We start from the raw sequence: 23,618 nt of genomic DNA, 5'->3' as shown, positions 1-23,618 counted from the left end.
TTAAGGCTAGAGAGAGTAGCAGGAGAGGCCGCTGAATAGATCTGGTCACCATAATCAAGTTTCGATAAAATGAGGGTGGAATGTAGGCGAAGGAGAGTTCGACGATCAGCTCCCCATGAAAGATGAGCAAAGGTTTTAAGAAGGTTCAGCCGGCTGTGACAAGTTGCCTTCACAGAGGTAATGTGAGGTTTCCAGGATAACCTACGGTCAAAGAGGAGGCCCAGAAACCTGACTATCACGTTCAGGGATAAGGGAACCATAGAGGTACAAAGGATGATTGGAGATGACAGAGCGTCTAGTGAAAGTAATTTGGAAAATTGGCAATAAACTTTCATGATGTCCAAACCCCTCAAAAATTAGCAATAAGACCAAGTGCTACTTTCATGAAGGGGGAGGATTCCACCCAGATGAACTAAAGCACTGCTTTTAAGCACGTGCTCCCACCCACAAAAGTAGCAGTTAAAAAGTTACTTTCGTGTTTTTTCATAAAAAGCAGTTTCTTTTCCAAGAGAGTAAGATTATTATTATTACAGTGGACCCCCGGTTAACGATTTTAATCCGTGCAAGAGGGCTCATCGTTATGCGAAATAATCGTTATGCGAATTAATTTTCCCCATAAGAAATAATGGAAATAAAATTAATCCGTGCAAGACGCCCAAAAGTATGAAAAAAAATTTTTTTTACCACATGAAATGTTAATTTTAATACACACAAACTGAAAAAGGCATGCACAATTACATGACACTTACTTTTATTGAAGATCTGGTGATGATTGATGGGATGGGAGGAGGGGAGAGCATTATCTTCTTACTGTTTAGAAGGGGAATCCCCTTCCATTAGGACTTGAGGTAGCAAGTCCTTTTCTGGGGTTACTTCCCTTCTTCTTTTAATGCCACTAGGACCAGCTTCAGAGTCACTGGACCTCTGTCGCACAACAAATCTGTCCATAGAGCTCTGTACCTCCCGTTTCTTCAAGACTTTCCTAAAATGGGCCATAACATTGTCATTGAAATAGTCACAAGCACGGCTTGCAACAGCTGTGTCAGGGTGATTTTCATCTATAAAGGTTTGCAGTTCAAACCACTCTGCACACATTTCCTTAATCTTTGAAGTAGGCACAATGGATTCCACAACTGGCATAGGCTTCTCAGGGTTAGCCCCAAACCCTTCAAAATCTTTCTTAATTTCCATACTAATTCTCACCCTTTTTACCACAGGGTTGGCACTAGAAGCTTTCTTGGGGCCCATGGTCACTTATTTTCCAGAAACACCACCGAAAACACTGTAATAATACGAAATATTCCGAGTGTATGCTTGGATGTTACCGCGGAGGCTGGCTGGTAAACAATGGGACGGCCGGCACATGTGAGGGCACATTGGACGCGTCTCGGACGAAAATCGGTATGCGGGTTTTTAATCGGTATGCGGGGCAAAAATTTTGCGATAAAAGTAATCGTTATGCGGAAAAATCGCTATGCGATGCCATCGTTATGCGGGGGTCCACTGTATAATCAAGGGGGAAGCGCTAAACCCGGAGGATTATACAGCGCCTGGGGGAGGATGTGGAAGGCATTCAGGCTTAATTCGGGGAACTGGAGCACAGATCCAATTCCCTAAATCAAGAGCCCCTCACCAACATCAAGGAACCTTCCTTGAGGGGCAAGAGAGTAAGAGAAGACGAACTCACGGAAATAGGAAAATGAATCTGACAAGGGGGAGGGCTACTACAAAAATCTTACAAAAGTAGCAATCAAAATGCAGTTCAAGTGCTACTTTGGTACATTCACATAAGTAGCATTTCCTGAATGTCCTTTTTCAGGTTTTTCATTATAACTTTTTTGCAATGCCAGAACGTGTTACTTTCATGAATGGGGTAGCACACACAGACTGCACTTTCATGCACTCACAAAAGTAGCATTTGAAATTTACTGTTCAGAACCTATTTTTGTGAGGTCACAAAAGTAGTACAAGCAACCATTAGTAATTTAAATCTTATCACCAGTACTATAATGGTTCAAAGGCTGTGTACCAATATGGGTGAATATCAAAATGGTATACAATACCGACAGGTTGGTAGGTAAGACACATGGGCAACATTTCGGAATAAAGTTGCCTAAATCTTGCCTATGTCTTACCTACCAACCAATATGGGTAATAGAGACATAATACCAGGAAATCTTTATTTTAGACAAGTGCAAACCCATATTCTTTCAGTAACAGTGAAAAGTGCATGATGTCACTAGGTCAGGTGCAAAGCTAAAGATAAGGCCACACACATATTTGTACGTATGAGAGGCTTAGTCACTCCACGCCATAAGGCGTGCATGTCTGACATGCAGACAACTCTAGCACTGCTGGTATAGACTGCATGCATGCATACCTACCAAGTATCAATGTGCGCCATTTCACCTATACAACTTATTTCACATCCTGCACATGGGACTACAGCCTCTCCTCACTTAGGGACGTACTGACGCCTCTGACTTACGACAAGCTCTTCAACCAGTATTCATACCTAAATAATGTATATTAAAGCCAATTGCCTCTATTCTGTTTATTTCAATATACAGTACAGGTCTCCCTCAACATTCACGTTTTCAACTTTCACGGACTTCACACATTCGCGAATTCCCAACCGCCAAATTCACAGCCACCAAATTCCCAGCCGCCAAATCATATTTAAGTTTCCCGCCACCTGCGAGTCCCTACTACCCTCCCTCCGACCCCCACAACTGGCAGCCAGCCCTCCCACCACTCAGTGTGATGAGTGTTTTGTTTGTTCATTATTTGCTATTAAACTACAGTATAAATAATGTAAACCCATTCATGACTGCATATTGGAATGGCTATTCGGGCAGGTATTAGACGGTGACATCATGTGTTGACTCTTGAACACTGCAAAGAATTAAACATTTCTGCTACAACTAATAATAACAATAATAATAATAATAATAATAATAATAATAATAATGTTATAATCAAAGAAGGAAATTGTACAAAAATACGAGGGAGTGGTTGACACATCGTCAGTGTGGCTTTGTTTATGCTGGAGTGAACATTAGTCTCCCTGCTCTTCCAAACATTTCACAATAATTCAGCGGTTGAGGCAGTGGTATTTAATAACATATGTTATAAATAATAATAGTACATGTTACTATTAATAACATGTATTATTATTAACATGTATGTATTTAATAACATATATGTTATAAATAATTATAGTACATATTAATAACATGTATTATTAACATGTATGTTATTAAATACCATTGCCTCAATCACTGCCTCTACCACTCCAGTCACACTCAATCTACAAGCACCAAACACAATGAATTATTGTGAAATGTTTGGAAGATTATTATTATTATAATCAAGGGGGAAGCGCTAAACCCGGAGGATTATACAGCGCCTGGGGGAGGATGTGGAAGGCATTCAGGCTTAATTCGGGGAACTGGAGGACAGATCCAATTCCCTAAATCAAGAGCCCCTCACCAACATCAAGGAACCTTCCTTGAGGGGAATGTTTGGAAGAGTAGGGAGACTAATGTTCACTCCAGCATAAACAAAGTCACACTGACGATGTGTCAACCACTCCCTCGTATTTTTGTACAATTTCCTTCTTCAATTATATCGTATTTATTATTATTATTATTATTGTTATTATTAGCAATAGCAGAAATGTTCGATTCTTTGCTGTGTTCAAGAGTAAACACATGAAGTCACAGTCTAGTACCTTTCCTAATAGCCATTCCAATATGCAGTCATGAATGGGTTTACATTATTTATACTGTAGTTTAATAGCAAATAATGAACAAACAAAACACTCACCACACTGAGTGGTGGGAGGGCTGGCTGCCAGTTGTGGGGGTCGGAGGGAGGGTAGTAGGGACTCACAGTGGTGGGAGGGCTGGCTGCCAGTTGTGGGGGTCGGAGGGAGGGTAGTAGGGACTCACAGTGGTGGGAGGGCTGGCTGCCAGTTGTGGGGGTCGGAGGGAGGGTAGTAGGGACTCACAGTGGTGGGAGGGCTGGCTGCCAGTTGTGGGGGTCGGAGGGAGGGTAGTAGGGACTCACAGTGGTGGGAGGGCTGGCTGCCAGTTGTGGGGGTCGGAGGGAGGGTAGTAGGGACTCACAGTGGTGGGAGGGCTGGCTGCCAGTTGTGGGGGTCGGAGGGAGGGTAGTAGGGACTCACAGTGGTGGGAGGGCTGGCTGCCAGTTGTGGGGGTCGGAGGGAGGGTAGTAGGGACTCACAGTGGTGGGAGGGCTGGCTGCCAGTTGTGGGGGTCGGAGGGAGGGTAGTAGGGACTCACAGTGGTGGGAGGGCTGGCTGCCAGTTGTGGGGGTCGGAGGGAGGGTAGTAGGGACTCACAGTGGTGGGAGGGCTGGCTGCCAGTTGTGGGGGTCGGAGGGAGGGTAGTAGGGACTCACAGTGGTGGGAGGGCTGGCTGCCAGTTGTGGGGGTCGGAGGGAGGGTAGTAGGGACTCACAGTGGTGGGAGGGCTGGCTGCCAGTTGTGGGGGTCGGAGGGAGGGTAGTAGGGACTCACAGTGGTGGGAGGGCTGGCTGCCAGTTGTGGGGGTCGGAGGGAGGGTAGTAGGAACTCACAGTGGTGGGAGGGCTGGCTGCCAGTTGTGGGGGTCGGAGGGAGGGTAGTAGGGACTAACAGTGGTGGGAGGGCTGGCTGCCTGTGGTGGGGGGGGGAGGGAGGGTAGTAGGGACTCACAGTGGTGGGAGGGCTGGCTGCCAGTTGTGGGGGTCGGAGGGAGGGTAGTAGGGACTCACAGTGGTGGGAGGGCTGGCTGCCAGTTGTGGGGGTCGGAGGGAGGGTAGTAGGGACTTGCAGTGGTGGAGGCATTGGTGGAGTCTGTGGTATTTAATAACATACATGTTATTAACATACATGTTATTAAATAACATACGTTATTAAAGCATAACATGTATATATTTAGTACAATTTATGATGTTTTCATGTATTTTATGATTATTCATGGTTTAACAAGTTAAGGAAGCAGTATTGTAATATATTTCCCTACAATATATTGGGGCACCAAACATTCACGGTTTTTCAACATTCGCGAGGCTCTTGATCCCCTAACCTTCGCGTATGTTGAGGGAGACCTGTACACTACTGTATAAACATTTAAAAATATACCAGAAATGTTATAAATGGTACAAAGGTGACATTAAAACAATATCAAAGATGGTCGACGCAAACTCACTACCATTATAGTATGCTCTTCACTTAGTGATGAATTTAACGAGGTATCAGAAACAGAACTCCGTCATTAAGTAAGGAGAGGCCGTACTGTATTTTCTGGTGTACAAGGAATCCCTTTTTTGGGGGCGAGGCCTTGTAAAATCACCTTTTTACCTTATATGCTCAAGGTCAGGAACAAGGGTATGCTTTGGGTTACGCTTTAGCAGCTTACTTACATTACAACTGCTTGGAAACATTGTGCCGGCAAGCAGCTGACAAGCACCTTATATGCTGGAAAATACAGTACATAGAATCCAGCTCTGATTTCAAAGTATTTAGAAGCAATGGGTCCAGCAAGGATACATATGGCCCTGGATTGCAAGATCGTAACATTCCATTACTTAACCCTTTCACTGTAGTGACCCTCAAAATTAAAAGTGCTGACAGTGTCGCATTTAAAAAATACAGTGGACCCCCGGTTTACGATCAGCTCCCAATGCGACCAATTATGTAAGTGTATTTATGTAAGTGTGTTTGTATGTGTATGTTTGGGGGTCTGAAATGGACTAATCTAATTCACAATATTCCTTATGGGAATAAATTCGGTCAGTACTGGCACCTGAACACACTTCTGGAATGAAATAATATCGTAAACCGGGAGTCCACTGTATATATAACCTGAAGAGGTAGAGAATTTTTCTGAATATAATCCCCTCAAGGAAGGTTCCTTGATGTTGGTGAGGGGCTCTTGATTTAGGAAATTGGATCTGTGCTCCAGTTCCCCGAATTAAGCCTGAATGCCTTCCACATCCCCCCCCCCCAGGCACTGTATAATCCTCCGGGTTTAGCGCTTCCCCTTGATTATAATAATAATAATAATCTGAATATAATCACACCAAAAAATGCAAAATTTGATGGGATTATACAGATACAAAGAGGTTGGGGAGTATTTTTTACAACTGCAATTTCTCCCACTGAGAACGTGGCTTAGCGCTTCTTTTTGATTATAATAATAATAATCCCACTGAGAACTATTTTAGGCCAATGCCAGTGCTCAAAGTTACCCCATCTAGTCGCTACTTCACTAATATACTTTCTGTACCATTGATGAAGCACAAGAAATTGCCCTTCAACTATCAGTACTATCCTATTAAATACCAAGGAGCAGGTAATTTGAGCAATTTTACACAGAAATCAACATAGTTCAAAATAAATATTAGCTTTCCAGCTACCAAAACTTTTCCTCTGCTCACTGATCATGTCTCCAGGCCTCTCCTACATTATTACTCTTGCCCTCCATTATGAAACCACAAAAAAATTGGGATTTTTACCCTATTTCTCTAAGAAAATATACAGCCTGTCCTCACTTAGCGATGTACAATTTACCGACGACTTGGACTTACAATGGGCTCTCTGACCAGTATGCATACCTAAATATGTAATGTATATTCAAGCTGATTTCCTCTATTCTGTATTACAATAAACATTACTGTAAACCATACCCCCGGCCGGGATTGAACCCGCGGTCATAGAGTCTCAAAACTCCAGCCCGTCGCGTTAGCTAACGCGACGGGCTGGAGTTTTGAGACTCTATGACCGCGGGTTCAATCCCGGCCGGGGGTATGGTTTATTTGCAATCGTGTCATTACGATTTCTTAAGTCAAGTTACATTACTGTATAGACATTTAAAGATATACCAGAATTGTTATAAATGGTGCAAAGGTGACATTAAAACACTAGCAATGATGGTTAACACAAATCCACTACCATTATAGCACGTGCCTCGTTTAGCAACGAATTCACTTACTGAAGTGGTCTTAGGAATGGAACTCATTTGTTCATTGAAGAGAGGCTGTATTCAAGAACAGTTGTGGCAAAGAAAAAACTTTAATATAAGCTAATACTATTCTTACAATGTTTAATGACCTAGTGTACTGAAGTTCAAATCTGTATAACCTAATAATTTAAACTTTCATGTCATTAATGTTGATAAAGAGTAGTTCTTAACCTATTTTGTGTAGTACCTCCTAGCACAGTTGGTCACCTCTACAAGCCCTCAATGATGCAGATATAGTTAAGAGTGTGAAAGGATTAAGTGCTTGCCTGAAAATGCTTGGCAATGTTACCATACCCCCGGCCGGGATTGAACCCGCGGTCATAGAGTCTCAAAACTCCAGCCCGCAATCGTGTCATTACGATTTCTTAAGTCTTGGCAATGTTCCTGAACACACATGCATGAAGAATCCATACCAGCAATGCATGCATTAACCACAGTGGAAGCAACAAAATTTAACACTACAAAACAAAATCATGGTGCCTTCAGCATAAACTTTTTCACGCTTCATCTTACATGGACAGATGCGTACACATGACCTGACACCCTCGTTCAGACCTGGAACCAAGACCTACTGACATCTTGCACTTGTCTTCGCTGCACCAAGACCTTTGTATTTGCTACATTTTATGTATGGTGGGTTCATATTTATCTGGAAAAGATTGGTGAATAGCAAATGGTTTAATGATAAAAATATTTTGGAAGGACATGAAGAGTGGGAGAGCTATGATAGAATTTAATAGAGACAAATGGATTTTATGGCTTGCTGTTAGTGTGTGAGCAAGGTAGCACTTATGAAGGGATTCAGCAACACTGGTTAGCCATATTTAGAGTTCTGAAGGTGGGAAGTACAGCACTCTGAAAGAGGGGTGGGGATGTTAATCTTTTTCTACAAGTACAAGGTATACAGACCATATCTGACATCAATGACATACTACTATATTGAAAGCCCCTTGTTATGCAGAGCATTTTGGGAAAATCAGATCAATTTTGTCCCATTATGTTTCATATTAAAGGGTCATTTGAACCATGTCTGTGCACTTCTGGCAAGACAGTTATTGAATGAAGGACATCAATATTTTTTCTATCCTTACCTTGGTATGAGATGGCAGGTGTCAAAAAATAAGAAATAAATGTATCTTACACCTGGGGAAAATAGAAGGCAATCTTGGGCAAATATATGTCCTCAATCTGTCCAATTAAACTTTAAATACCTGTACATCCTGTCTTTAAAAATGAACTAATAACCACCTTATCACACATAAGAAAGGAGGAACACTGCAGCAGGCCTGCTGGCCCATACTTGGCAGGTCCTTTACAATCCATCCCACTAACAAAACATTTGCCCAACCCAATTTTCAGTGCCACCCAAGAAATAAGCTCTGATAACTCTATCCACTCATATGCAAGTCCCACTCAAATCCAACCCCTCACTCGTGTATTTATCCAACCTAAATTTGAAACTACCCAAGGTTTTAGCCTCAATAACCCAACTAGGTAGACTGTTCCACTCATCAATTACCCTATTTCCAAACCAATACTTTCCTATATCCTTTCTAAATCTAAACTTGTCTAATTTGAATCCATTACTGCGGGTTCTCTCTTAGAGAGAGATCCTCAAGACCTTATTTATATCCCTTTTATTAATACCTATCTTCCACTTATACACTTCGATCATGTCTCCCCTCATTCTCTGTCTAACAAGTGAATGTAATTTAAGGGTAAGATAAGATAAGATAAGATTTCGTTCGGATTTTTAACCCCGGAGGGTTAGCCACCCAGGATAACCCAAGAAAGTCAGTGCGTCATCGAGGACTGTCTAACTTATTTCCATTGGGGTCCTTAATCTTGTCCCCCAGGATGCGACCCACACCAGTCGACTAACACCCAGGTACCTATTTGCTGCTAGGTGAACAGGACAACAGGTGTAAGGAAACGTGTCGAAATGTTTCCACCCGCCGGGAATCGAACCCGGGCCCTCCGTGTGTGAAGCAGGAGCTTTAGCCACCAGGCCACCGGGTCTTCAATCTTTCTTCATAAGGAAGATTTCTAATGCTCTGTATTAATTTAGTCATTCTACGCTGAATGTTTTCTAACGAATTTATGTCCATTCTGTAATATGGAGACCAGAACTCAGCTGCACAATCTAGGTGAGGCCTTACTAATGATGTATAAAACTGTAATATAACCACTGAACTTCTGTTGCTTACACTTCTCGATATAAATCCCAGTAATCTGTTTGCCTTATTATGTATGCTTAGGCATTGCTGTCTTGGTTTAAGGTTGCTGTTTATCATAACCCCCCCCTTCCCCCAAGTCCTTTTTGTAATCTGTATGGCTAAGTTCTACATTATTTAACTTATAAGTGCTAGGGTTGTGGACACTCCCGAGCTTCAGAACCTTGCATTTATCTACATTGAACTGCATCTGCCACTTTTCTGACCAGTTATTATCTAAACCCTCCTGCAGTTCTGATATCTACGTTTGAATCGATTATCCTAACTTTGTGTCATCGGCGAATTTGCTCATTACACTAGTAATTACCTCATCAAGATCATTGATATATATTATAAACAACAATGGACCTAAGACTGATCCCTGTTACAGATCCCCACTCGGATTTAATCCCATTTATGGACACACACTGCTTCCTGTCTGTGAGCCATGACTATCCATGACAGCACTTTTTCCCCAATGCCATGAGCTGCCACTTTCTTTAACAGTCTTTGGTGCGATACTCTATCAAAAGCCTTACTAAAATCTAAATAAACAATATCAAATTCTTTATCATGATCAACAGCCTCAAAAGCTTTACTGAAGAAAGTTAATAAATTAGTTAGACAAGAACGGCCTCTCGTGAATCCATGCTGAGTATCATTAATCAGATTATGCTTATCCAGATGGCTTCTTATAATCTCAGCTATAATTGACACTAGTACAGTAATTTGCCTACAATTGAGGTTAGGCTTATTGGGCAGTAATTTGAAGGTAACGAATTACATTAGTCATCTTCCATATATCAGACACTACACCTGTTTGAAGAGATAAATTAAAAATATTAGTTAACGGTTCACAAAGTTCCATTTTGCATTCCTTAACCCTTTGACTGTTTTGGTCGTATATATATACGTCTTACGAGGTACCGTGTTTGACGTATATATACTCATAAATTCTAGTGGCTTCAAATCAAGCAGGAGAAAGCTGGTAGGCCCACATGTGAGAGAATATGTCTGTGTGGTCAGTGTGCACCATATAAAAAAATCCTGGAGCACACAGTGCATAATGAGAAAAAAAAACTGACCGGTTTTTTTTAATGAAAATGCCGAATTTGTGGTCTATTTTCATATAGTATTTATGGTTGTATTCTCGTTTTCTTGGTCTCATTTGATAGAATGGAAAACATATTATAGAAATAGAGGTGATTTTGATTGGTTTTACTATAAAAAGAACCTGGAAATGGAGCTCAAAGTAGGGGAAATGTTTGATTTTTGCCGATGTTCAAAAGTAAACAAATGATGTCATTGTCCAATAAATGTCCAACTAGCCATTCTAATATGCAGTCATGAATGGGTTGACATTGTTTGTACAATTATTACAGTATTGCAGTAGTCTGCATAATAGTAAATCTTCTATTTTTTGTTTGAATAAAAATTCAAAATAGAAAGCAAGAGTAATATCAGAGGGGCCTGGAGACATGACTGATGAACAAAGAAAATATTATTTTAGAGCCAGGAATGTCTGCATTGTTCATTCTGGACCTTATTTTGAAATTGTCATATTTTTTAATTTTTGTGAAATTGGCCAAATTGCAAATTTCTGACCATGTTATTGGGTAGTTGAAATCGGTAAATGGGCAGTTTCTTGTACTCAATCGATAGAAAAAATGTAGTTCTAAAGAAATAGCTATGAGTTTGGTCAACTGGAACAATATAATTAGCCGAAAATATGGCTCAAAGTGGGCGAAATCGCCAATTTGTAAATATCGCCGAGGTCGCTAACTTTGCGAGAGCATAATTCCACCAGTTTTCCATCAAATTTCGATTTTTTGGTGTCATTACAATCGGGAAAAGATTCTCTATCAATTCATAAGATTTTTTTTTTTTTTTAAATTTTGCGACACCAGGAGACACCTCAGGATTGGGGGGTTGCGACAGTCAAGGGGTTAAGAACCCTTGAAAAAGCACATCAGGACCCAATGATTTATTTTGTTCCAGTCTATTTGTTTCATAACCATTTCACTAGTGACTAGTACTCTCTTTTGTGTATAACCAAAATACCTAAATATATGGTACAATATACCATCAATTAAGAGTGCAATAAAACTGAAAGAAAATTTTCATGACAACTGAAACACTTGAAGTGGAAAAATATGCCTCGGGGAAAAGGATTGTATTGTACACCACAAAATAACAACATAAATTTAAGAAATCTGGGTAGTTCTCTCCACAGATTTTCTCAACTGACTTGCTGGGCCACAAATGGTGCTTTCCCCAGCTGCCAGGCCATGAGTGGTGCCTGCATCCCCAAGCCTTCCACTCTTGTTAACCAAGAGTAACTCGTGACCACTACACAGCATTATTCTTATTTAACTAGTGTTCTAAATTATATTCCCATGAATTATGAATGGTTAATTTATACAAGTTTTTTTTTCAACACATCGGCCATCTCCCACCGAGGAAGGGTAACTAGAAACACTTTCAGCATCATTCACACACAATCATTGTCTTTGCTGAGGCACCCAGATATGACAGTTTAGACGTCACTCCAAACAGCCAATGTATCAAACCCCTCCTTTAAAATGTAGGCATCGTACTTCACACCTCCAGGACTCAGGACCGGCTAACTGGTTTCCCTGAATCCCTTCACAAAATATTACCCTGCTGACACTCAAATTCAGTTGATTTAACTAGATAATTAAAGCAGTATCGTGTAATTACACGGTAATTACACATTCCATTTCGGTATCTTTATTCCTAAAAATGTTCCACCTCAATGGCAGGCTTCTGTCGAATACTGAAGACGGCACAAGAAGTAGAGTGGTAATTTTCAGATGATCAGCTCACCAGTCTTGATAGGTGGTGATCATTATCTTAACCTCAAGCAGAGACTAAGGGACTGACCACCTTAAAATTACTTCTCCACTATCTCCAGTGTTATATTTATCTATATTTGACTGAAGAAGCTGCTATTCAGCCACATCGTTCTGACAGTAAGATACTTAAATGTTGCACATGTCTTATTCATCAATTACAGGAGCTTTAATAGAAACTATGTATCATGCCAAGACAAAACCATTCTCATTGCTAAATTTACAAACTAATGCAGTTACCTAGTCTTAACCCTTTGAGGGTCGACAGGCCCTCTCCGAAACTCGTTCTCAGGGTCGGCCAAATTTAAAAAAAAAAAAAATTATTTTTTCTTATGAAAAGATAGAGAATCTTTTCCCGATCATAAAGACACCAAAAGTTTGAAATTTGATAGAAAACTTACGGAATTATGCTCTTGCAAAGTTAGCGGTCTCGGCGATGTTTACGCATCGGCGATTTTGCCCACTTTGAGCCCCATTTTCGGCCAATTTCACTGTACTAGTCGACAAAAAACATGAATATTTCGCTAGAACTCCATTTTTTCTATCGAATGGGTGCAAGAAACCACTCATTTATGAAATTCAACTATCCAGTACAGTGGTCAGAATTTAGCAATTTTGCCAATTTCACACAAATTTCAAAAGATGCCAATTTCCGAATAGCGTCCAGAATAAACAAGAAAGACATTCCTGGCACTAAAATGACATTTCCTCTAGTCATTATTCACGTCTCAAGGCCCCTCTTATATTCTTTTGCTTTCCACTTTGAATTTTTTTTTTCACAAAAAATATAAGATTTACTGTTATGCAGACTACTGCATTAGTGTAAAAAATGGTATAAATATTATTGGTGCACTTGTGAAAGAATATTAGACTCACCAGTTGACGTGTATTGCACGCTTGGCACGATTTGTTTACTTTTGAAGTTTGGTAAAAATCCAACATTTCTGCTACTTTGAGCTCAATTTCAAGGCACCTTTCTTTGTAAAACCAGTCAAAATCATCTATATTTCTGTAATATGTCTTCCATTCTATAAAATGAGACCAAGAAAACTAGAATACAACAATAAATACCATACGAAAATACACTGCAAAGTCGCTGATTTATTCAAAAAAAATGGTCAAAGTTTTTTTTTTCTCATTATGCACTGTGTGCTGCAGGATTTTTTTTAGACTGTGCACACTGACCACATAGACCCATTCTTTCATATGAAGGCCTACCAGCTTTCTCCCACTAGATTTGAGGCCGCTAGAATTTATGAGTACTAGTACGTCAAAAACCCCTACGCGTAAGACGTACTAGTACGACGAAAACCCTCAAAGGGTTAATATCAATATGTTCCATAACCTGTATCAATATAGAGTTTGAATTATTATTAGTCTGCCTGAAATGCCTAGTCATGCTAGGCATGATAGTGGCGCTCTCTGTAATTAGTATTTTATAATATGTAAATCCCACTTTGTAATCTCTATAGAGAATAAACTTTTGATTTGATATGAACTTGTACCATTAACATGATTTCTACAATTGGTGAGAATGTTAATGGAGGTGGGAAGTACAATGCCTGCACTCTAAACGAGGGGTGGGGATATTTTCTGTTTCGAGACACTGAATTGTCATATCTGCATGCCTCTGCTAAGACAGTGCTAGTGTGAATAATGGTGAAAGTGTTTCTTTTTTGAGTTACCCTACCTCGATAGGAGATGGGCAGTATGTTAAAAAAAAAAAATTAAGAATGAACAAGTGTTTAAGTGAGAAAGTTTTAGCAGTCAACATCATTACCTTCTGGCTGCCATGACACCTTGACTACAAAAACAAATAGCTCGGTAAGGCAATGTTTTTTGGAGCTAATAAAATGGCAAGTCCACTGCCACTGTTATATTACCATATGAACAACATGGCAAAACAGTAATATCTTGGGTAAAAAGGATGTGCAACAAATTTGACATTTTATTGTGGCAATATTTCCCTCTCCAGGAGCTTTGTCAAGCAGTTAAGACTTAATAAAACTCCTGGCGAGAAAAATGTTGACACAATAAAATGTCACATTAGTTGTGAACATGTCCTTTCACCCAACATACTGTTTCAAATATAGGTTGGATAAATACATGAATGAGAGGGGCTGCATTTGAGTGTGACTTGCATATGAGAGTGGATAGTTCTTTCTTTCTTTCTTTCAACACAACGGCTGTATCCCACCGAGGCGGGGTGGCCCAAAAGGAAAAACGAAAGTTTCTCCTTTTGCATTTAGTAATATATACAGGAGAAGGGGTTACTAGTCCCTTGCTCCCAGCATTTTAGTCGCCTCTTACAACACGCATGGCTTACGGAGGAAGAATTCTGTTCCACTTCCCCATGGAGATAAGAGGAAATAAACAAGAAGAACTAGAAAGAAAATAGAAGAAAACCCAGAGGGGTGTGTGTATATATGCTTGTACATGTATGTGTAGTGTGACCTAAGTGTAAGTAGAAGTAGCAAGACATACCTGAAATCTTGCATGTGTATGAGAGAAAAAAAAAAGACACCAGCAATCCTACCATCGTGTAAAACAGTTACAGGCTTCAGTTTTACATTCACTTGGCAGGACGGTAGTACCTCCCTGGGCGGTTGCTGTCTACCAGCCTACTACCTAGGAGTGGATAGTTATCATAGCTTATTTCTTAGGTGGCATTGAAAATTGGGTTAGGCAAATGTTTTGTTAGTTGGATGGATTGTAAAGGACCTGTCAAGTATGGGCCAACAGGCCTGCTGCAGTGTTCCTCCTTTCTTATGTTCTTAATTCTATTTTTATTACTAGTAATATCTCAAGAGAGGTGGAAGCATATTTCCCTGCTACCTTGGGCTTTAGTATGTGGTGTTATTTACTCTTCCATGGATCATGACTTTACCTGCCCCTAAAGCATAGATTGAGTAAAACAAAAAACCAGAGTTCAAAACTTTCACCTCTACCCAGTGGCATTGCTAGGGTTGGTGTCACCCCCATGAAATCCAAGGGCAGGGGAGTAAACTCCAGTTACGTCACTACTGCATGCCCAGCGACTATGTTTAACAATGAGAACGTTTAAGGGCCATACACTGAACAGGAGAATACTTCTCAACTTCATTAATGATAAAATAAATAATCATAGTAATATTGAGGAAAACTCAAATACCACTAAGTACAAGTAACATCTCCAGGAATCTGACCTTACATTTCCTTGCCTTCAATCCTGCAAAATCATCTATAAGATAAGATAAGATAAGATTTCGTTCGGATTTTTAACCCCGGAGGGTTAGCCACCCAGGATAACCCAAGAAAGTCAGTGCGTCATCGAGGACTGTCTAACTTATTTCCATTGGGGTCCTTAATCTTGTCCCCCAGGATGCGACCCACACCAGTCGACTAACACCCAGGTACCTATTTGCTGCTAGGTGAACAGGACAACAGGTGTAAGGAAACGTGTCGAAATGTTTCCACCCGCCGGGAATCGAACCCGGGCCCTCCGTGTGTGAAGCGGGAGCTTTAGCCACCAGGCCACCGGGAAAATCAATGATTTTCCCTATATAGGCCTATTTGTACTCTGTAATCATACAAGAGGCTATATAGAAATGAAGAATTTTTCTCTGGTGTTGCTGCAGCACTGTTTTCAGTATTGGTGTCACCTTTAGAGGCTCAGTGATGTCACCCGGGGCAGCCCCCTCCCCCTTTACAACGCCACTGCCCCTATCTCTAAAACTTCTTTTTCTTAGTTATTACTGCCTCACATGCATTCAACTTACCATATTTCACAGCTTATAAGATGCAGCTTATAAGACTTGTTTTAGTTTCAATGGCTCGGCATCAGACGTAACTGGGAGAGCTACAGCCCACCCCACACCCCAAACTTATACCTTCCGTCACTGACCTTCAGTTTATACGACACAGGCTGTTTTTGGAGACATTTTATGGAAAAAAAAAAAGTGTCTAATAAGCCATGAAATATGGTATGTTTATTTGGTGTTGGTGTTGAGTTTCTATACATTTGGTATACAGACACATCTCACCATTAACCAAATCACAGCCTTTGCTTCACTTGCCAGTGTATATAAAAGCTATAATTACATTTACTATTATTTATTAAGTGCACAAATAGAACTAGGAATAAAAAATAATACAAAAGTGTGTAAATATATTTAAGTACAGGTACATATAAGTATAATTATCAGGGGTGTTAATGTTGCAGTTTAAAAACTGTAGTGTAAAGCACCCTTCTGGCAAGACAGTGATGGAGTGAATGATGGTGAAAGTTTTTCTTTTTCGGGCCACCCTGCCTTGGTGGGAATCGGCCAGTGTGATAATAAATAATAAATATAAAATATGCAATAACTTTAAAACACTTGAAATTTTGGAAAATTTCCTGACAAAATAGAGATGTGCTCACAGAGAATGTAAACAAATCGGGTGGGGCGCGCCATATTTGAAAGACTGCTCGCTGTATAGCAAATTTTGGTCATAATTTGAAATTGCCATATTAGAAGAATGCTGCAAGGCGAAATGCCATAAAGCAGGGCCGAGTGTACTTGAAAAGTGCCGTATTAGTGATGCATTCTACAGCGAGCACTGTATAAATGACATATGCCTGTAATTTGGTTAAGAATTTTTAATGCATTTTTACACTGGTTAACAATTATCAAGTGTATGTTCAGTGGAACCTCAAAAATCGAACTTAATCCGTTCCAGGAGCTAGTTCTAAATTCGAAAAGTCTGAAGTTCGAAGCAATATTTCCCATAAGAAATAATGGAAATACAATTAATCCGTTCCAGAAACCCAAAAATATTCACAAAAAAATACATTTTATAGAGATTAATTACAGTTTTACATACACACAACAAATGCTATAGTCTTTAATTATGTATATAAATATAAAATAACATTTTTACTTACCTTTATTGAAAATTGGTGATGGCATCTGGAAGATAGGGAGGAGGAGAGAGGGAGTTGGGGTTATTGTTTGAAAGGAAAATCCCCCTCCATGAGGACTTCCGGTATCAAAGCCCTCTCTGGGGTTGCTTCCCTTCTCTGTATTTTAATGCCACTAGGACCAGCTTGAGAGTCATTGGACCCGTCTCACAAAATAACTGTCTACAGTCCTCTGTTTCTGTCTCACAAAATAACTGTCCATAGTCGTCTGTTTCTGTCTCACAAAATAACTGTCCACAATCGTCTGTTTGTCTCACAAAACTCCACAGTCGTCTGTTTCTGTCTCACAAAATAACTGTCCACAATCGTCTTTGTCTCACAAAATAACTTCACAGTCGTCTGTATATCCTGGCAAGCTCACTCCAAGTCTCACAAGTCTCACTCCAATCTCATACTTCTGTATTATTTCCTTCTTCACATCTATGGTGTTTCTCACTTTCTTTACCACAGGTGTACCACTAGCAAGTTTCTTTGGGCCCATGGCAGCTTATTTCACAGCCCCACAAGCACTAAACAATTAAATAATCGTAAAATGTGTGAATGAGATCGCAGGTTAGTGTTCACTCAAGCATAAACAAAGCTAGACTGCTCACGGCGCCTGCACGGGGACGCGGACAGAGCGGGCCAGTGGACAGGTCCCGTACCCGGCAGTCCGAAAATAGGGCGCGTTCGATAATAGGGACAGTTTGTCCGAAAAAATGGTCTTATTTTTGAAACGTTCGATATGTGATACGTTCGATTTTTGAGGTTCCACTGTACATATGAAGATAAACCTCATGATATTGAACTTGGCCCAGCAGGTGCACAGTCTCCTCTTCCACATTTAAAGTAATGACTAAGAATGAAAGATAAACCATTTACTTCTGACTTATTTGGATATTTTAAAATAAGTTGTTTGGCATTTTTTGTACATTTATTGAATATGGCCTTATTTTCCCCACATGTTCTTCACATTAGCTAACATTAAATTCGATTACACATTGATTTCAGGAACTTAACATGCACTCTAATTGATGGTCTACCGTATATTAGTGTTTAGTCATAATTAGTACAGGTTGGCCACCACTAATCCAGCAATCGGTTATTCGGTTCCATCAGTAATCCGGCACTAATTTTGGCTAGCATAATTTCAAATTTCATCATGATACTGACTCAGAAATTGTGGAGATGGTTGTAAATCCTCAGCAGCAAGCCAGTGGAGGAGAAAGCAGTGATGGAAATGAGGAAGGTGTAGCAGAGAGTCTCTCTACTGATAGGTTATTAAGTGTATTCTAACCTAACCACTCTGTAATCTGGCAAATTCACTAATCCAGCACACTACAGGTCCCAGTGAGGCCGGATTAGTGATGGCTGACCTGTATATAAAACACAACTTGAAATTACTTACCAGCTGAAAAAATTATGTAGTTCCCATCTTCTTCCAAGGTTTCAACCTGTAAAATGAGGTAATAAGATAAAACTATTCTTAAGGTAAAGTGAATATGTAGATGAGAAGACGTGGCTAAAGGCCACACCTAGCACAACAAAATATAATCCATGAAGAGTTTTAATTAAAAATCATGGAAGACTTCCACAATGACAGCCTAACGTTCTTTTCAATTTTGTTAGACAAGATTAAATTTGTGAAAAATATGCATGAATGTACATGCTTTATGGAACATACTGGCTTAATTTTTATGTTTTTTTCCATAATGGTGAAGCTACTGAAGAGGCTGAACCTGTTTACTTGAAAACAAATTACTGAATATTTTGACAAAAAACAACAGTGACTGACGTCAGCAAGCTTCCGGCAAGACAATGACTGAACGAGTGATGGTGAAAGTGTTTCCTCTTTTTCAGGTCACCCTACCTCGGTGAGACACAGTATCAAGGCACTTTCCTCAAGGGGACACAAAGCAGGACGAGGTTAATCATAGAACTGATGAAGAAAAAAAAAGTGAGTGGTGCATTGAGGTATATGTGGAGACAAAAAAACGTTATCTATGGAAGCAAAGAAGGGAATGTATGAAAGTATAGTAGTACCAACACTCTTATATGGATGTGAAGCTTGGGTTGTAAATGCTGCAGCAAAGAGGCAGTTGGAGGCAGTGGAGATGTCCTCTCTAAGGGCAATGTGTGGTGTAAATATTATGCAGAAAATTAGGAGTGTGGAACTCAAGAGAAGGTGTGGAGTTAATAAAGGTATTAGTCAGAGGGCTGAAGAGGGGTTGTTGAGGTGGTTTGGTCATTTAGAGAGAATGGGTCAAAATAGAATGACATGGAGAGCGTATAAATCTGTAAGGGAAGGAAGGCAGGGTAAGGGTCATCCTCGATAAGGTTGGAGGGAGTGGGTAAAGGAAGTTTTGTGGGCGAGGGGCTTGGATTTGCAGCAAGCATGCGTGAGCATGTTAGATAATAGTGAATGGAGACAAATGGTATTTGGGACCTGATGAGCTGTTGGAGTGTGAGCAGGGTAATATTTAGTGAAGGGATTCAGGGAAACCGGTTATTTTTATATAGCCGGACTTTAGTCCTGGAACTGGGAAATACAATGCCTGCACTTTAAAGGAGGAGTTTTGGATATTGGCAGTTTAGAAGGATATGTTGTGTATCTTTATACGTATATGCTTCTAAACTGTTGTATTCTGAGCACCTCTGCAAAAACAGTGATAATGTGAGAGTGTGGTGAAAGTGTTCAATGATGATGAAAGTATTTTCTTTTTGAGGATTTTCTTTCTTTTTGGGTCACCCTGCCTCGGTGGCAGACGGCCAACGTGTTTAAAAAAAAAAATTGTATACATATACCTTTGCATATACATCGAAGGACACCAAGCACGGTGTGCAAAACTCATTCATAGGAATCCAGTGCTCATCAAGCTTTACACCTTTTGTATGTTCATCTATCAGAAACTGGATAAACTGAGGGAATGATGGCACCATAGGCTGAGGCACAGATTTCCCAAATACAGCCCAAGATGATTTAGAAGCTACTTTCTCTGCCCTGAGTTCAGGGTACTGCTTCATGATGGAGCGAGAAAGTTTGCTGAAGTATCTGTTGCCTGAGAGGATCTTGTCTCTGAAAAAATAAACTGAGATTGGTTGATGTTGATCAGAGACGGCAACTAGCATCACACTCAAAATAATTATCTCTTGGATATTCTTCATGTTCCCCAGAGCCTCTGTAGAAATTCGGTGCAAATAAAATGGCCAAAAATAAAAACATTGCAAGATGAATTTAAAAATAAGTAATTTACTGAATGAGTTGAAACAAAATGTGTGTTCTTGATCTACTGCCATGTAACTTCTTAAATTGCTGTTATAAATTTGCATACTAGTATTCCATAATTACACATTGCCACACCATTAACAGTCGTATACCTACTCTAGCAATATTAACATTAACAGTCGTGTACCTACTCTAGCAATATTAACATTAACAGTCGTATACCTACTCTAGCAATATTAACATTAACAGTCGTGTACCTACTCTAGCAATATTAACATTAACAGTCGTATACCTACTCTAGCAATATTAACATTAACAGTCGTGTACCTACTCTAGCAATATTAACATTAACAGTCGTATACCTACTCTAGCAATATTTCTACAATTATTAAATATGGTAATGATTGAAAATAATGTGAAAAATTATTAAATGCCACTGGGACCAATTTGAGAGTCACTGGACCTCTGTCACACAGCAAATCTGTCCATAGAGCTCTGTACCTCCCTTTCCTTTAAGACTCCTAAAATGGGCCATAACACTGTCATTGTACAGTTGTGTAGTGAAGGTATGATCTTGTCTGTGCACAGCCTCTAATTTTTCAAAAAGTTTATCTGACTTTTTTTTTTGGAGAGCCAAGGAATGTAACCACATTTTTCCCTCATGCTCTGCAATCCATTTAATGTTTCTGTTGAATAATCTATTTTTAGGAGCCCAACCAATGTGTAAATGAAAACTATCATAGTACACCAGGCCATGGTGGCTCGTGGCCTGGTGGCAAAAACTCACTTCACATGGTGAGTGTCTGGGTTCGATTCCAAGCGAGGGTTGAAACACTGGGCATGTTTCCTTACACTGGTTGTTTATGTTCACCTATCAGTAAAATGGGTACCTGGGTGTTAGTGGACTGGTGTGGGTAGCATCCCGGAACAAAACTGGCCTAATTTGCCCAAAATGCTTCGCATAACAAGCGGCTTTCTATATGGTAGTATGTCATTGATGTCAGCTAGGCCTATATACCTTGTACATGTACTTGTAGAAATAAAAGTACAGTGGACCCCCGGTTAACGATATTTTTTCACTCCAGAAGTATGTTCAGGTGCCAGTACTGACTGAATTTGTTCCCATAAGGAATATTGTGAAGTAGATTAGTACATTTCAGACCCCCAAACATACACGTACAAATGCACTTACATAAACACACTTACATAATTGGTCGCATTCGGAGGTGATTGTTATGCGGGGGTCCACTGTATATTAATGCTATCAGAGGAAACCTTACCTGTAAGCTGATACAAGCCTCTTCAAGGGATGTCTTGCTATCATAAAGGAGAGTGGTTGTTGTGATGAATTCATAGCTCTCTGTAGTTCCTCAACTGATGGTCTAAAGAGAATGTTAAAAGAATTAACTACAATTGTAAATAAAGTCTTTACATAAACAGTGTAGTGATGGTATGGTTTTAACCCTTTAAGTCTTTCAGATACATCTACTTCATTGAGGCCAGTGGCACTTACATAGATCTGTATCTTAATTATAATGCCCTTAAATATGCTGTGAGAGGTAAATTTTGGCCTAGACATGAGAGAATGGTTCTGTGCAGTGGTTGTGCACAATATAAAAAAAATCTCATCCCCCCCTCCCTCATAGCGCATGATTGGCCAATGGCACCTATGAAGATCTGTATCTTAATGATAATGCCCTTATATAGTATGCTGTGAGAGGTAAATTTTGGCCTAGATACAAGAAAATGTGTCTATGCAGTGGTCATGCACAGTATAAAAAAAATATTGCCCTCACAATGCACGAGTGGTCTTTACGGTTCTATTGGCGGTTTCTTGGTGGTAACTGATAAGTTGAAAGGCATAATAGTGAAATGGAGATGATTTTGATCAGTTGCAGGCCAGAAGTAGCCTCAGTTAAGATTGTAAGTGGCAGAAATATTAATTTTTTGGCCATCTGCTTCAAATATTGGAATGTCTTAAACCATGATTTGCCAATACATATTCTATTAGCCAAGAAATAGGAAAAAACTGATAGTGAGATGTTGAATTCAAAATGAGGGACAAGTGCTGTACAGGAGAGGCTTGGGGACATGACTAATGAACAGAGGAAGTGTTGTTTAAGTGGCTGGAATGTCTACAGCCCAATTACCAATTTCTAGGCACTTAATATGATAATTCTGTAAGTTGAATGGGCAGTTTCTTACACTCGATCAACAGTACTGAAAGCTTCGTAGTAAAATAACTACGAACAAGTCAGTTTAAGCACTGGAACTGACCTTAAATAAGCCTGTAAGTGGGTAAAATTGCAGCTGTGTAAATTTCTTCCAAAATCTTCAACTTAAACCTACAAAATTCCCAACATTTCACAACAAATTTTACATTCTCTACTACAACACTAAGTGAATTTTTAATTCTGGGGAGGGGGGGGATGTTGCCACAATCAAGCAGTTAAGAGGACATTTACAAATTCTTAATACTTTTTTTTTTAAACACGTTGGCAGTCTCCCACCTAGGCAAGGTGACCCAAAAAGAAAAACCCTTTCACCATCATTCAACACAATCACTGTCTTTGCAGAGGAGCTCAGATACAGCAGTTTAGATGTCACCCCAAACAGCCAATATCCCAAACCCCTCTTTAAAAGTGGGGCATTGTATATCCCACCCCCAGGACCTACTATTAGTATATAGAAACTTCCCAGAATTAAATGTAAAATCAAAAGTAGTTTCAGAGCATTAAGCATCTCTTAATTTAAAATTCAAATATTTATAGCTGCCAGAGGAATAGCTTTGAAATCTTAAACTGTTGTAATTAATAGAGTTCCTTACCTTTATAATTCCATTTTTTTACGTTATGACTGTTTAGATATAGCAAATATTTGTCTTATAGTCAAATTCAACTTTTATTTCTTTTATGCAGTATACAAATAATATAATTTACATGTAATAAATATTGTGAGGCACAAATGAAAGGCACTAACATGGAGTATATTTCAGTCAGTGAAGCATATCTTCATTCTGTGTGATAAATGGTTTTGAAAACTGACAAGTTGAAGACTGAGACACTTATGCAACATGTGGGGATCTTTATTAAGGAAACGTTTTGCCACACAGTGGCTTCTTCAGTCCAATACAGAGCAGAGAGGGGTTAGGAGAGGAGGAGATCGAGGTAAACAGTCCCTCAGCCTGGAATCTGTGTGTGACTTTCCCCAAGAGTGATGGGCTGAACACATCAATTCCAGGCTGAGGGACTGATTACCTCAAACTCCTCCTTTCCTTACCCCTCTCTGCTTTGTATTGGACTTTTCTTTCAACATGTCGGCCGTCTCCCACCGAGGCAGGACAACCCAAAAAAGAAA

The 23,618-nt window shown here is 39.9% G+C and overlaps 1 protein-coding gene across 7 annotated transcripts in view; it reads right to left on the bottom strand.

Annotated features, from left to right (window-relative positions):
* The window catches only part of LOC128691820 (carbohydrate sulfotransferase 11-like), a 149,145-nt gene that overhangs the window by 18,884 nt on the left and 106,643 nt on the right, over window positions 1-23,618 (bottom strand). For 5 of the 7 annotated variants that reach the window (XM_070100913.1, XM_053780732.2, XM_070100918.1 and 2 more), the window contains exons 6-8: window positions 21,542-21,643; window positions 19,841-20,111; window positions 18,444-18,489 (exon numbers count right to left, since the gene is read on the bottom strand). In XM_070100913.1, the coding sequence (XP_069957014.1) occupies window positions 18,444-18,489; window positions 19,841-20,111; window positions 21,542-21,643 (419 nt within the window). Of the gene's footprint in view, window positions 1-4,736; window positions 4,862-6,879; window positions 7,887-18,443; window positions 18,490-19,840; window positions 20,112-21,541; window positions 21,644-23,618 lie in introns of those variants that run through there. The other 2 variants (XM_070100916.1, XM_070100917.1) reach the window with 2 other exon arrangements.

Source organism: Cherax quadricarinatus, chromosome 75 (assembly GCF_038502225.1).
Source record: "Cherax quadricarinatus isolate ZL_2023a chromosome 75, ASM3850222v1, whole genome shotgun sequence".
Lineage (NCBI taxonomy): Eukaryota > Metazoa > Arthropoda > Malacostraca > Decapoda > Parastacidae > Cherax > Cherax quadricarinatus.
This window is presented reverse-complemented; position numbering and strand designations above follow the sequence as displayed.